Below are 15,496 nucleotides of genomic sequence, written 5' to 3'. Positions count from 1 at the left end.
CTTTGTAACTGTTACAATTTTAGCAAAATTTTAGCAATTTTAAATAAGTATAAACAAAAACTCAAGAAAAGAGCATAAACATAAACAAAACTCAAGAAAAACATTATCCAAAATCATTACTTCAGTCTAGTGCATATTGTATGTCATAAGTTTTCCAAAACAAATTGTCTTACCGCTTAACTCGGAAAGAAGAATAAGTTTCCTTTCAATATCGAGAACTGTGTTTCTGCATTGTTTCAGCTGCTGGTGTACAGATGTCATGTTGCTGGATGCAGAAGAAGAGTCAGACGACATCCTTCTACCTCCACCAGGAGGAGAGGGATGTCCTCCGTCTGGTGCTTCATGATGAGGAGGATTATTGCTCTTGGCTTCCTCCATCCAGTCAGTCACTTGCTGGAGTTCAGCTTTGTAAGCTTCCACCATCCTTCTGTATTGTTCCTCTTCCAGGATTTTGATCTGATGTTAATTACAATGTGTTTGTGTAAGTTGCACGTTTCATTTGACTAAACTCGTCTTTTAGGCTTAGTGCACCGAAAATGCATTTTTACTTCATACACTGGCAGTCTAATATTCGTGAAAATAGTGCATCCTAATTAGTCGTTCTTGGTAATGTATCGATCTAGCAGTATTGTAAAAGAAACTAATTTAAAAGCAACTTCATGTGTGGAAAACAGAACAGTCATTTAGACCAATGTTCAAAAACAAATATATCACACAAAGAAATCTAGATAAAACTAAATTAAAAATTGAACAATGAGACTGTTTGTTGTTTGGCCAAAACAGCCAACGTACCTCAACAGTGTTTTGTTTGGATGTAGCTTGCATTCTTAGTGTGTCCCATCTGTCGTACAGCACAGACACAGTCGCTTGGAAGGCGTCTTTACCAGCGTGTTCGTTGCCAAGGAAACGCACCTTGCGATCGACTGACTCCAGTTTGGGTATAACTCGGTTGATGTCGTCAAGCAGTTCCTGTTTTAAAAAGTTAAGTTTTTTACACTGATAAATTTACTACGTAAGTCCCAGTTAGAACGTGTGAGAGACGAACACTGTTTCTACTTAAACAGGTTTAGCAAAAAAATAAAGTTATAAAATAAAATTGTCCGAATTGTACCTGTGTTGCTTGGAGAGTTTTCTGAAGATCAACCTCTTCATCAGAAGCGTCCAACCGATCCTGGAACTCGTCAAGTTTTGCAGTCACGTATTGTATTTCCTGCTGCAGATCTTCTTGGTGTTGTAGCGCATTTAAAAACGATTCACCTTTCACACCGAGCTGTCAATCAACAATTTAGAAACGTTTAAAATTGAATCTTTTGTCAGCCAATGTACATCCATAGGAAGGCTTGTTGTTTAGCTTACAGCAAAGTTGTCAAAAAATACTTTCAACACTTCTGCAAGTAACATGCGCAGAAGGTATTTATGACACAGTAATAAAAAATAGCTAGACTGAAATTTTGGTATAAAACTTTAACAGGGCAAAAAAATGAAACAGTGCACAAATTCCTACTTGTTCCTTCAGCTTGGAAAGCGACTGGTCAACTAGATTAAGTTTTTGGTCCGGCGATTCGAAAAGAGTGCTATCTCGCCCTCTCGTCACCATGAATGGACTGCTAGTCCGCACTGGACGAGGCAACAGCAGTTGTTTGTTACCTGCAAAAATCCATTTGTTGCCAAAGTGCTGGAGATTATACAATTTTTTGCATTAAAACATACTGTATGTGTTATCACTATCTAATTCGTCAGATGGCGCTGGTGCAATGTCAGGAGAAGTGGAGACCATTCCCATTGCCAAAGAAGGAGAGAGCAGCGAGCTGGTACTGCATGATGACAGATCTAAATTACCACAACAAAAAACATTTTGAAAGGTGTCCAAGTTAGAGTCTTTTGTTCATGTTAGTATGGCTTAGTTAAAAGAGTTTACTTGAAGCCGAGTTAAAAAGTTTCGAATCTGGGGAAGCCCCGTCCGGTGATTCTTTTCCTTTCAAACTGTCGCTAAGGAATTCCGTTAGTCTTCTCTTCACACCGGGCGACCTGTTTTAAATAACAACCATCTTTAACATATCCAGCAACACAAATACTGGAATCTGAAGGCAATATTCATACTTATCAGACTTCATTATTGGAGAAATAGGAACTTTCTTGGTGGTTTCACGCAACATGTCTTCAAATGTTGGCGTTTTCTCTGGATCCGACCTGGGCGATGGTGATTGGTTCGTTGAGCGATCACGTGGTGTGACAAAGGGCGAATTACGTTGTCTGGTCGAGGTACGTGGTGTAGCGTGAGTGGAAAAATCATCGTCATCAGGTCCACCATAGTCAAATGTACCAAGACCTGATGAATCATATGGAGGAGATTCAAGTCCATCAGTAAGTATACTTGATTCATCTAAAAAATAGAAAAATATATTTTACTGCTTTATGTATTCGAGTGGTTTATCAGTAGTCTGTCAACGTTTAATATTTCAGCTTCAACTTACTTCTGGACTTCATCATTTCAGCTTGATCTCGAAGATCAGAAATTTGTTTCTCATATTCCTCAACTTCATCGGTCAACCTCCGATATTCCTCCAACTCTTCACGAGCGTCACGTGGCGTGGAAACACGAGGAGAAACTTCAAAACAAACGAAATTTTAAAACCATGTGTTCTATTTTAGGTTTAATTGTGCTTCCAGAAAAGTGGGTATTGTGGGTTTATAGGTCATATATTCAAACACACCTAAGTTTTTGGATGTTGGCAACTGATTAAGTCGCATTTTAGCGTCATCAAGTTTCTCAGCCAATCGCCGGATCTCATCATCGTACACGTCATTGTCACGTGCACGCGCTTCAAGGTCGAGTAAATCCGCTGTAGCGGCTAGTTCGACCTCGTCAATCGCCAGTTCCACTTCATTGGCCAGTTTCACTGCTTCTACTGGTTCACGGAGTGTGTGAAGAGCAAGTTTGGGTACACCAAGTATTTCCTGTCCTCCTGTAATTAAATGGTTGTTTGGTTAGTAGAAATAGAAATGAAAGCAAATCATAGTAATCACCACATTGTGATAAGAGGTTAGCTGGGCAAAACTGATAAGCCTACAAAATCGGTGCTTCGATTATAAAACAACAGTGAACAAAATTAATAACACAAACTTCGGTTTGAGCATACATCAGCGGTTTGAGAACGCAATTAAATGTTCCATTTTGATAAAATGTTCAGTTTTTAAGATGATAAGACATTGGTGGTATAAGTTAGACAGTTTGTCCAACAGACTGCAGTGGAGTACCTCCATGTTTTTGTTGTGAGATAAAATCAAACAAAATGCAATGTAGGTTTATGAAAGCTAAATATTTGGTCAAATTAGGCAGTTTACCCAAACCTAAGTTTTACTTACTATCAGAACCTCTTTTTCTCGGTGAAGGTGTCGGTGACAGCTGGTATGGATGATGTTGTTTTACATTGTCTAACTTTTCCTTGTATTGTTGCAATCGTTCCAAAAGCTTTTTCTTTCCTTCAATCTGCTGCAATATTGATTTCTCTGGGGTCATTTCCTCAGACGAAGCCTTCAGTTTGGCAACAGCTTTCGATACAAAAGAAGTAGAATGATTGACAAAAGTTAACATTTGATCAACAAACTCAGGTATCAAAAGTTTTTATATAACATAGGCAGTTTTGGGCGTTCAAACGATAGTTTTGAAACCACAGAGTCATTTTGAAAGAGTCATTTAGTTCCATGTGATCCCTCCAAAAGTTTACAATTTCATTCGTATGCCAGTAACTTTAAACTAACACTTTTTAAATCACAATCTACATGCAAACTTACCTTCATTAATCTTCTGAACCTCCTCTTCCATTTCAGTTGCCACGGCAACCGCTTCACCGAGCTCATCTTCCCTACCTCGGATCTGATCTTCAACTCTTTTGCACTCATCCAACATCCCGTCAATCTTTCTGTTGAACACATTGCTCGATGCAGATGGGCTGGAGGACGGAAAACGATCTCTCTTTCTCTCAAGCTCGTTACGTAATCTCCTCAATTGCTCCCGCAGGTTCTGAACACATAAATTACATATACATTTATTTTTTGCCATACTCCCGGCTAAAAAAGCACAGAATACGCTCAGAAAACTAATGGCCCAGAACGTTTGTGTAAAACCACATGCACAAACGTTTGGCGCATGCAAATAACAAGATTTTCTTGGATCAATCTTTAAATAATTGTTACTACAAATATCTTTCGGTTAGAAAAATTAGTCTAGGATTTTGGCGGCCCACAAAAAGGTTTAGTACAAACTAAATATTTCTTTTCATTTAGAGAGCTGCGAACCTTGTGATCACGCATTTGTCTTCTTGCGTCTTTCGCATCGCAAACAGTTAGAGGTCCGGCTATAGTCGAAAGCGCCTTACTTTTCCATTCTTCAAGAAATTCACCCATTTCGTTAAGTTCTTCCAGATAAACGGATGCCTTCAGCAAAACAAAAATACGGTTTCTGGTAAAACTCAAAGTCAAAATTATACCTCGAACCTTTAGCTTAATGTAATTTCTTGCATGTGAGACATAATATAGCACAGTGAAGTGCTGACATGAAATGTACGTGGCACTAAATCGAAAAACATGTTTGGTTCCTACCTGGTTGGCTTCATGTATTTTCGAGTCCATCAACTCCTGTACGCGGGTGTAATGTTCATTCACAGCGTTCACTGCCGCGTTTAGTGATGCCTTGCTGCCAGCGTGTGATGTTTGATCTGCGATCTCCTGCGCCACAGCGTCCAAGTTCACAAGACGTACGTGACATTGATCAAGACTCTCAGCTAGTTTCTGCAAAACGAAACCTTGTGTTTAAAATGTTTGTGCCAGGTTGCAACGAAAAAGTGTCATAGAGTATTTGGCATCGCCGTTAACAATTATTCAGTCATTAAAACTACAAATCTGCATTTTATCACTTAACTAACATGACTTCCTGCTGGTGTTATTTTCGCAAAAATTACATTTTGAAAACTAACACGTATATCTTTACATACATGGTAGAATTTTTTGTTCGATTTCTTACTTTGTGCGTTTTCGTGCTAGCCACAAGATCAGCAGGATCGTCGGTAAGTTGCATCTCAGTTTGTGTGAGAAGAGCTGATATCTGCATCAGCTCAACGTGATAATCCTCACGAAGATCCCGGGCTGATTCCAGCTCCTGGAGAAAGAAATGGCAATGCAATTGGCAAAACCAAATAAACCGGTCACTTTAAAACAGTTTGCAGACCAACAGAAAAAACACAAACTAAAAAAACAGATGTACCTTGCGGTCGCACATTAAAATGTACACTTTCTGTTTTGAATGCAAAGCCTTGCTTTTCTGTCATACATTTTAACAGACAGACTTACGTTTTCTTTATCTTTCAGTTCTTGATGCAAAGCGGCGAGAGCTATCCTGATCTTGGCAATAGTGGATGAAAGTTCGACAGGTAAGATCGCGTAATTTTGCAAATACTTTTGCCTTTGTTCCTCCGATATCTTGTTGAAGTGGGCTTCTTTATTCGAAAGCTGCTCTTTCAACTAAGAAACAAATTATTAAAAGTCAATAAAAGTGTAACGTTGTGTGACATCAACTTTTTTTAAACTCATTTTAATAAGGAGCATACGACGTTTTTCTGCTGAAGTCTCACGCAAACACTACCTGTCTCATGGTGTCCAGTTTATCTTGTACATGTCCAGGTGCTGGGGCAATGTCTAGTGTGCGATCTGCATTCTCCCTCATATCTTCTACCCATTCCAGCATGTCACGTAGCTCAGCATTCAAAGTTTCTCTCGATTGCATTTCGGCTTTCACTGCCGCCAGTTTGTCAATGGTCGCTTCAGATAACCTTAAAAATAAGGAAAAAATATAAAAACATAACCTAGTCATACATACTTTTCGTCCACATCTGTTCACATATTTAAAATAAACAATTGAGCACCACAAAAATACAGTTACATTACAAAGTTTTTACTGTTTATCTTTACAGAAAAATATCTTAACTTACTTTTGGCACCGTCCCTCTATGTTATCTGCTTTGTTGCGTACAGCCTGTTTATTGGGTGATTCGAGCCGTCCAGACAAGGTGAGAGCTGCATCATGAACTGTGCTTAACCTTCGTGATACCGATGACACGTCGTTTTGCAGGGAATGAAGGGTGGATCTGTTAATACATAACATTCAAATATGTAATTTCGCTTCAACTCAGTAGGACGTTTTGTCAATATTCGTTACCACTTACTTTTTTTCAAAAAATACGTTCCTTTCGTGGGACACGACAAAGTATAGTTTTAAAACTACAATTTTCGGTGTGATTGGCAAGGTTTAAAAATGTACCACCAAAAGTTGTATAATTTAGCAAAACATATACCTTTGTTGGGATAATTCCTGTAACGTGCATTTTTCCAAAGCTTGATAGGGGAGTTTATCCTCAACGCGGTTTAACGTATTGTCGGTGGATGACGTCACCTCATTGAATGTTTTCCATTCTTGTATACACTTTTCCAGTATTCTTTGCATGTCCTGGTTTACAATAAGAGCTCACAAACTTTTGTTATATAAATGAACTCCAACTATTACTTCCAAACAAAAAGCTATTAGCATAAAGTCAAGCCGAGACAATAAAAGACTTTAGAAACGAAACAAAAACCAAATAAAAGCTTTCTCATTGTATTTTTTAATCTATTTTAAGATTAACACCATAGTTAGGTGATGCAAACTTGACGTTATGAGATTTGGAGTACACCGGTTTCATTTGGAATATTGTAAGTCGGCTCAATAAAAGTTTAATTTATGTTACGTTCACAAAAATAAACTACAGTATCATAAAAAAAATACATTACTGTTAAAATAGGCATCTTGTTGGAAGGACAATATGTTTATTTTTAATATGAGGTTAACATAATGTTCTTGTTAACATATTTAAAATAATTCTATTAGATGTAAAATATTTAAACCTTTTTACATACCTTGGACCTTCCCTGTAATCTTGTTAGTCTTTGCTTAACACCAGTGAGTGATCTTCCAACAGCCATCCTTCCACTTACACTGTCGGCTGCCGCCAGTGCTTGCGAAACTTCTTGCAGCGCTTGTACACTGCTTTCAAGGTTCCAGACTTCACCAGCAATTAACTGTTGTAAAAATGCAGTTACCAAAATGCGTTTGATACTGCAAACAATTACAGGGCTGCACACAACGCACTGTATGTCAGTTTAGTGTTTCCTGCTTTGTCTTTACTAAAAAGTATTTCCTGTATTGGTCTGTGCCACATAATGTTGATTAGTGGAAAGTCATTGAATGATAGAAAATGTGAAAACAACCAACTTAGGAATCGTCAAAATTATGTTGCAGAAAATGGTTTAAAAATGCATTTTTTCCAAAGTAAATATAACAAGAACTCTTTGAAGACTTTCTACCTCAAAACTTCTCAAGTTTTCCTGGGCCGATTCAAGAGATGATGGCATCGAGCAATCAACGAATTTTAACCTATCTTCTGTGCGCGTCATCTTTGACGTCACGCGATCAAGCTCAAGGTCAAAACCCTCCCAGCTCATAGCGGCCGCCTAAGAGCACGACAAAATGTTACAACTATAACTCATCAAAAAGGGTATCGATTGGTATTAACGAACATAATTTAAATTGGACACTTTAGTAACCACGATTCGTTAGTTGTGTAGGTTTGCAGACCCAAACAATAATTTTATTGTCAGGAAGACTTTGCAAGTATAATTCGTCAAGTCGGCCATCGATTGGTATTAACACACATAATTTCAATATGACTCTTGAGCAACTATAATTCCTTAGTTGTGTAGGTTTGTAAACCCAAATAATAGTTTTAACATTTGGAAGATTGACAGACGCTGGGCTACTTTTAATAACAAACCTGCAAGCTATGATGGATATCTTTAGCGGCATCAAGTAGGTTTTCAGCGCGTTCGCGTACACCGCCAACCACAGTGGAAAGCGTGTCACGTGCAGTTTTGGTGAGACCTGTGGGTCCGTACATTTCATCGAGATCTTTTGCAACTTCTTCCAATTCGTCAACATAATGCAAGATCTCACCTTCGGTAGTAAAGAGTGCCTGTAGGAGTGCGGAAAACACAAGTTAGACTGGCCTAACTCAGTTGGAAATTTTCTGCTTGAACAGTCTAGAACTTAGGCAACCATGACAACAATGTACTTGTTTAAACAAGTAAAACAAAGAGAAATTAAAATAACAAACTTGCAATTGCGAAAAAAGTGGATTGCGACAAAACAAAAAGAAAATGTTGCGACAGATTTTCGAAACATAGAGAAAGAAAATATGACGCAGAAACTGATAACTCTATTCAATGATTCCAGCTTTATTCCCTTTTTTGAATAGCTGGCAAAAAATGCAGTAGTCCAGTAGTGAAATGCACTAGTCTTTAATGCAACAGAGGTAAAAGACATGCGTATCATGAGCCAAATTCATTTGTTCACAATCGTTACGAAATTACGGACAAAAGAGCTGGGCAATAGAATGCCTTTATGACCTTAAAAAAGATCATAAAGGCGGAAATAATGATAAAAAAACGCAGAGGTCTTGAGTGTGGTTTTTGGGAGAAAATATGTACAGAAATTTTGCCTTTATGACCGTTTTGTGAAGGAGTGTCCTAATGCCGAAAAAAAACTTTTTCAAATATACAAAGTTTTTGTGTCCCAAATCGTTTAATTTGACAAGTCAGATTCTTACATTTACGTTGCTACGCAATTCTTCTCTATCAATTTCTATTAACAAAGTCTTTGGGCTCGTAATGAAATTTCTACATGTCATCTTTAAAGAAAGTACTTCTACACATCTACAAAGCTACGCTTATTGGGACCCAGAATCATGCATTGGGTCCTACATTAAAGAAAAACCTTACGACATGCTTAATTACCTCGTACTGGTGGATCATATAATCCGCCTGAAGAACCGTATTAATCGTTACAAATTAGATGGTTGTGTTATGTCATTAACTCTTATGTTATGTCAGATAAACATCTTGGTATCCACAGTACAATTTTCGTAGTGTCATCTGATAATCATCTTATTAGATTCATACTGCGAATTATTTTATCGCTTTTTTTGTCTCACAATACAAAGTAATTAGATAAGTGGCATTACATTTTCTACTATAGATTGTAATCTATATCTTTAAATTAAGTTGTATCCTATTTTTGTTTTGTAACTTAGCATACAAACGGAATGAAATTATTTCTTTAAATCCATTTGACGCATACTGAGCTACAGTATCAAAATACAAAGCAAATTAGAGCTTTGGATGTCAAAATACTGTACACCTACACCATAGCAAACGTAATTATACCCAAATTAAAAATCCAAAGAATTGTTAAAAATTCGTACGCAATTAGGTATTTGTACAAACTTTAGCCACACCTGATGTTGTTCAAGTAAGTCTCTAGCGTGTTCTGGATTGCTATCAGCTTCCAGTAACTGCAATTCGGCGCTGGCGCTTCCCAGTTTACTCTGCACACGACCCAAGCAGTCTGCGTACCTTTGACGTGATTCTAACGCTTGCTCAAGGTGTCCCTGTGAAACAGATCAACAGAATTATTTCAAGTTCAGATTTGCATGTGTAAAAGGTAATACATTGTTGAAAAACGGGTTGCACCTTTCTTTCAATAAGCTGAGGTGTAATGTGATAGAAAACGTAAATTTTATAAATGACTACAAATACAAATGCCCATATTAGCAGTCAAATTATATTGATACTGGTTATGGTAATAAAACTTTAAAATAAGCAAAATATATTTCTGTCGTACTCAGTTTAAAAATAAGTCACCAAAGATTTATGGCCAATACCCTATTTATGAGTTATATGCGTTACCATGGTATCCAACATTAGTAATTTGGGCTACCATGGTATCCTATCAGGAGGATGTTTAGCTATAAACCATTGTTTAAGGTTTATTTGAAAATATTATTGTGTAGTATCACGAACCTCTTTCGCCTCAATGACAGTAGCGAGAGAATACTTGAGTTTTGTAAGTTCTTCAAGCTGGTGTTTTACTGCATGTGGTAGTTCTTCATCTTCCTCTAGGTGGCGCTCTACCTCTTTGTCACCAAGAGCTTCCAAAACACGTAATTTGGATTCCACTTCTTCTTTAGTTATCTGCGAATGAAATTGTGTTTTACATCCAACTTGCAATGTAGTTTTGTGTGTTTCGGTATTTACACTGGTTTAGAAATTGCATCAGCCTTAAAGCAGTTTTTTTAACGAATTTGATTTTTTTAACAAAAATAATTCAGTCTTTATAACTTGTCAAAAAGAAAAACAAAAGCTTGCGGAACTTTTCACATGACCGATCATGAACGTTAAAATTAAGCGTTTAAAAACCTGTCACGGTCACCAACACATGAACTTGCTTTAAGTGAAAACATGCGGTCGCTAAAGCAAATTTATTCGGTTTAAACCTGCAACTTCTTGATTTCCTCTTGAACACTTTGTGGGTCGAGTTTTAGGGGTGTCTCACACTCGAGGGCGCTCTGCGTTTCCTCCAACCACTGCACTCCCTTCTCAAGGTCGCCTTGAAAGTCACGTCGTGACACTAACCTGCAAACCAGTAAAGTTTTCACAGTTATACTAATTTTTCAAAGCACATTTCATACAGCAATAGGATGGTTATATGACACGCTTCTGCAAATTTTTCTTCGCACCTAGAAAAAAACATATCTTTTCAAACAAGTGTATTATTCGTTAGATCTTCAACAAAATTTTGCGATCTGAACAGTTAATTGTAGTTATTTTTAATTGCATGTTTTGAAGTCAGGTTGCTTTAAAGCTTGCTCCATATATCCTTTTTAGCGAATCAGTAGTTTAAATGCGCAGTCAATAATTCAACATCCATCAGTAGCAACCTATAAATTTTGTTGTACCAACCGTTTCTCAAGGTCTCGCTGCCTCTCTCCCAGGTTTCCTTGCATGCGATGAAGAGCTTCCCGGAGGACGTCCACCTTGTCACGGATGAGGATCTTGTCCTGCTCGTCCATGTCCGCACATAATTGTTCAGCCAATCCACTCACTGATCTCAACTCGATCTGACAACTTGTCAACATTGCTGCCATTTGCTGTGGGAAAAAACACAGAAAGTATTAAATTAGCTTGGTTAGGAAGTTTTTACAAAGCAGGCAATTAAGGTTTTTAAAAAAGACCTAAATGCGACTCAGCAAAACCGGCTGCTATCTTAATAAGCTTTATCAAAAACAAAATGTGGACAAAATCGCAACGCTCGGTTTTCGATGGCTAATGTATAGCGTTTTCTACTTAAAACGTAAACAAGGCATCTAAATGAGACAAGTTTGGGAACACGTAAGTAGCCTTTAAAATATAAGCTTCATAAAAGTAAGTTTGTTTAACTGATTTTATTGTCGTTTTACAAGAAGTCGAGTTTTTTTGCGGCTCCTTACACACTTAAAAACTACCATTTGGCCCCGACAATAAAAATGTTTGAGAACCACTGTTCTAAACTAAAGTCACGATACCTGGGACATTGATAATTTATGTTCGACTCTACTCGGGCTCCCAGTGTTCAGCTCTCTGTCGCAGTCAGATATTTGCTCCTCTAGCTCCATCATGCGACGTTCAAATCGCTCTCTGCATAGCGCCATCTCGCGGAAGCGGTCAATGCGCTGTGAGCTCTGTTGCGCCAATCGGTGATAGATTGCAGTAGCTGTTGATACAGAAAGAAAACATTCTTTTAGGTAAAAATACTATTGAAAAAAAAGTTAAAAAGACTGTTAAGACTTGTCATACTAGAGACTAGACCCTATTAAGAAAATGTATTCCTTATTGAGCAAACAACGTGCAACCTGAACTTAACCAATTACTTTGCGTAAACGAATACACAAACGATGTATGTTGAGCTACAATATGTAAAATGTAACAACTTTTGCCTGTAAATTTTTGCTGAGAACATTTGGTATTTTGTAGCAAAATTTTGCCTCTACCTTTCAGAAGTTCCTCAGGTTGCCATGGTTGACCAGAACTTTTGAGGCAGTCTCTCATTTTCTCGATTTTCTCCAAGCCCGGCTTGCGTTCAGCCAAAGAGTGTTGTATTTTCTAAAAGAAGAGATTGTCGGCTGGTTATCTTCAGTATGTTACATAAACAGTGCTATACTGTTTTATAAGTTATTTTTTAATGACTATGAACATTCAGTCCTGGATTTTATGTCCGCATATGTTAAATAGGCAAATCACCGTGGTTACGTCAATTAACAACTTCAAAAAAACATTAAACAATAACCAACCTCGGCTTTATGTAGTAATATTCGGGCTTGTCCAGCCGTGTGTCCAGTAGGCATATGGTCAAGTTCACGAAGCATCGTCTGGCCCACTCCAAGATAATCTTCCAGCTCCTCCAATGAGTGGATGTACTCGCGACGGGAAGACATCATATCTCGCATCTGGTCGCCTTTGTCCTCCGCAGATTTGCACACACTGGAATCAACACATAATGTTGGATGCTTTCAATGTCAAAGTCTAATTCAGTTATTTTGCGCGAAAAAAAAAACAATATAAGCGACGTGGCTTTGACCGCTATCTGTTGAAATGCAGGGGACTGTAAGGATGCAATATCAATAACATACAATATGAAACAGACTGTAAGAGAAGTTTATTAAAATTCTGCAATTTAAAGTTTCACAACATAACAACAATGATATTACATGTTAACAACATATAATAGCAAAAATAACAGAAAGCATAACAAAAATGTTTCTTATTGATTCTTATCTTTCTTATTCTTATCTTATTTCAATACAAGGAAAACTGATCAAAATTGTTAGTTAATACTCAAACTGCGGACGAGAAACATGACTTACTGTTCAAACTGGTCTTTAATGTTCTTCATTTTTTCAGTGAGCAATGATTGATCAACGTCTGACAATTGAGGTAGAATTTGTTGGGCTTTTTCGCAGATCTTCGACACTAAGTCGCGATATTTCACCGATTCACTTGTTATCGCCTGAAAACAAACATGTGTTTCAAGCTCTCGCCACAAAAATTGCAGGAAGTTTAGAAAACAATCGATTTCATACATATTTGACCTAAGTCGGCGTTTTATCCGTATTTGTTTAAAATAGTCATAGTCATTAGCAGATCTATACTACTCCAACAAATCCCATTGCAAAATTATTATCAGTTTTTCTTCGATATAATGTTGATCAGTGGTTCTCAAACTGTGGTACGCCAGGATTTTTCAGGTGGTACGCGAGCAGCTTTCTGTCATACCTAATTTAAGTCTGATCTAAAATTGCAACTCAACTGACCCAATTGATCAGCCCTGGTTTGGGCGAAACTCGTGTATTGTACAGTCTTTTGAAATTACGGAATATGATAGACTATGTCATGGTGAGAAAATGGGCCTATTTCTTGGTCTATCCATTCAAACAGGGTTTAGATAGGTGGTACGCAGCGATAGAGAAAGTTGTCAGGTGGTACGCGGTCCGTATAAGATTGAGAATCACTGATGTTGATGAATCATTGGAAGGTGCCACTGTACCTCATATCTGCCCAAGTGGGTTTCCAGATCAGGTAGGGACGCGGCAAGATTGACTTCGGGAAATGTGACAATATCAGCTTCTTTAAGCCAACGAAGGCATCTGTCAACATCAGCATGGAAAAGTTCACGACTTGCCAACAACTGCTGTAACTCTTCCAGGCGTTGGCGCCAAAGAGCGTCCACTTCTTCATAACTATCTTCCAAACCTAGGCAGCAAAATTAATGTTATTTTCACAATAAAAAAAACATTTTTGCGACGTTAATTTTTTGTATCTGTTAGGGAATAGTAATATATAACACAGATGAGCTGAAGCACTTTTGTTACCTAAGGAATCTGCCACAGACAATAGAATGTATTAAAGAAAGATTCTTGCTTCTGATCAGTTGAATATTTAGACTGTTTCATAAAAACAGGTAAAAAGAATAATTTTTTTCTTTAAATAACAGAAATATATATTTCCCGTTAAATAAACAGGCATCGTCAGTTTCTTAATAGAAGATTCTAATAGAAGTTTGGGTTTATTCTTTTTACCTGTTTTCTTTTATTTACATAGTTGCGAACACAAAATTAAGTTGACGAATTGAATTAAAACGAAGCAATCATAACAATACATCGAACTGCAAAAAAACACCAAGACTTTAAAAAAGCACAAAAATGACACATACTGGAAAAGCTCTACGTGCAGACCACAAACCGTTGGACACCACGACACCAATTCTATAGATTCCACGACCAACACCACGTCACAGCACGTCTACGTCACCGCTGATGACGAATACAAGTTTCGCAAATACCTGTTAACTTGCCTCGAACGCTTACGCTTTCCGGCTTTCCCTCGTAGATGATTTGAATTCCAGTTGCGATAACTTCGTCCACAGTCACCTTATGTCGAACAATCTCTTTGTGAAGCGCCTGTGATGAATATCGTGTGTGTTAAACATCAATTTAACTGGTGTTTATTTTGAATAAAACCATTTTCTTTAGGCTAGGACAATTGCAGTTCAGTTACTGATGGATTTTAGTAAGTCAGCATAGCAATCACAGATCAACATACATTTGGAACATGAAACCACGCACAATAAAGCAGCAGCCGCTGCGCAAAGTTAAATTCGTTTATTCCTGGGGAAAATCATCACTAAAGATCAAGTCTGTAAAATGAGGAAAACCATTGATTCGGTTACCCTGTGTTCCTGTATAAGTTTTGCCACCGCGTCCGGATGCAGAGGATAAGGTTTTCTCTTCTCGAGATTTTCTTTGATGTGTTCCAGCCAAGCCAAGGCCTGCACAATATCAAGTCACACTTAATTATTTATTAGTCCAGACTCCAGATTAAAAGCAAAACAGGTGTGAACAATTATAAAAGTAAAAAGATTTTTTTTCACAATGCGACAAATGATAAAACACAATTAAGCAATTGGGTTTTTTTATGGATGTTTGACCTGTTGAGACGTAGCCCACAAGTCCTTCCTCCTTCCAATAGCATGATTTAAAGCGTTTGTCTTTTCTGTAGCAGCGGACTGGGTTTTCCTAAAGAGTGCCTGTAGGTCAGTGACGTCAACATGCAGTCTGTCACGCTCTGGTGCGCTTAGACTGAGTGGCAGGGTTTGGTGACAACTGCTTAATTCACTAAACTCCTCCTTTTTCTGGTTCAATTCTTTGCACAACATCTGTAAATTTAAGCATCCAAATTTGCCTCGGTTAAATCCTTTGTACGCTAAAGGTGCGAAAGAAATGTGATGGAAGGTTAAACTTACACTATTTATAACTTACACTGTGTTTCTGCCGGGCCCCATTAAGGTCTTCAACGCTGAGGGTCATAGGTACAGGGTCGGTTACTTTGTCAAGAAGAGCTCGAAGCCAGGATCGGGTCGCCTCGAGCTGGCGGCGGTATTCCCGATGCTCACATGCCGTGCTTTCCAAGAGCTGAGCACGGGATTGTAGCTTTTGTTCAGCTTCGATCCAACGCTGGTTAAGATGCCTATAAATCCAAT

General features: G+C 37.9%; 1 protein-coding gene across 1 annotated transcript in view; it reads right to left on the bottom strand.

Moving 5' to 3' along the window:
* LOC145234657 (nesprin-1-like) overlaps positions 1-15,496 on the bottom strand; it is a 226,022-nt gene that overhangs the window by 31,612 nt on the left and 178,914 nt on the right. The window contains exons 87-120 of the mRNA XM_080099374.1: positions 15,276-15,483; positions 14,945-15,172; positions 14,687-14,785; positions 14,300-14,417; positions 13,505-13,710; positions 12,825-12,967; positions 12,252-12,441; positions 11,952-12,063; positions 11,487-11,674; positions 10,885-11,072; positions 10,419-10,557; positions 9,946-10,116; positions 9,381-9,533; positions 7,863-8,060; positions 7,396-7,542; positions 6,949-7,110; positions 6,351-6,502; positions 5,988-6,143; positions 5,642-5,828; positions 5,350-5,520; positions 5,024-5,158; positions 4,603-4,791; positions 4,300-4,437; positions 3,796-4,024; positions 3,367-3,552; positions 2,715-2,966; positions 2,475-2,609; positions 2,101-2,383; positions 1,919-2,028; positions 1,711-1,830; positions 1,505-1,647; positions 1,112-1,270; positions 793-969; positions 174-456 (exon numbers count right to left, since the gene is read on the bottom strand). Coding sequence (XP_079955500.1) covers positions 174-456; positions 793-969; positions 1,112-1,270; positions 1,505-1,647; positions 1,711-1,830; positions 1,919-2,028; positions 2,101-2,383; positions 2,475-2,609; positions 2,715-2,966; positions 3,367-3,552; positions 3,796-4,024; positions 4,300-4,437; positions 4,603-4,791; positions 5,024-5,158; positions 5,350-5,520; positions 5,642-5,828; positions 5,988-6,143; positions 6,351-6,502; positions 6,949-7,110; positions 7,396-7,542; positions 7,863-8,060; positions 9,381-9,533; positions 9,946-10,116; positions 10,419-10,557; positions 10,885-11,072; positions 11,487-11,674; positions 11,952-12,063; positions 12,252-12,441; positions 12,825-12,967; positions 13,505-13,710; positions 14,300-14,417; positions 14,687-14,785; positions 14,945-15,172; positions 15,276-15,483 — 5,855 coding nt within the window. The remainder of the gene's footprint in view (positions 1-173; positions 457-792; positions 970-1,111; positions 1,271-1,504; positions 1,648-1,710; positions 1,831-1,918; positions 2,029-2,100; positions 2,384-2,474; positions 2,610-2,714; positions 2,967-3,366; positions 3,553-3,795; positions 4,025-4,299; positions 4,438-4,602; positions 4,792-5,023; positions 5,159-5,349; positions 5,521-5,641; positions 5,829-5,987; positions 6,144-6,350; positions 6,503-6,948; positions 7,111-7,395; positions 7,543-7,862; positions 8,061-9,380; positions 9,534-9,945; positions 10,117-10,418; positions 10,558-10,884; positions 11,073-11,486; positions 11,675-11,951; positions 12,064-12,251; positions 12,442-12,824; positions 12,968-13,504; positions 13,711-14,299; positions 14,418-14,686; positions 14,786-14,944; positions 15,173-15,275; positions 15,484-15,496) is intronic.

Source organism: Phallusia mammillata, chromosome 1, assembly GCF_965637545.1.
Source record: "Phallusia mammillata chromosome 1, kaPhaMamm4.hap1.1, whole genome shotgun sequence".
Lineage (NCBI taxonomy): Eukaryota > Metazoa > Chordata > Ascidiacea > Phlebobranchia > Ascidiidae > Phallusia > Phallusia mammillata.
This window is presented reverse-complemented; position numbering and strand designations above follow the sequence as displayed.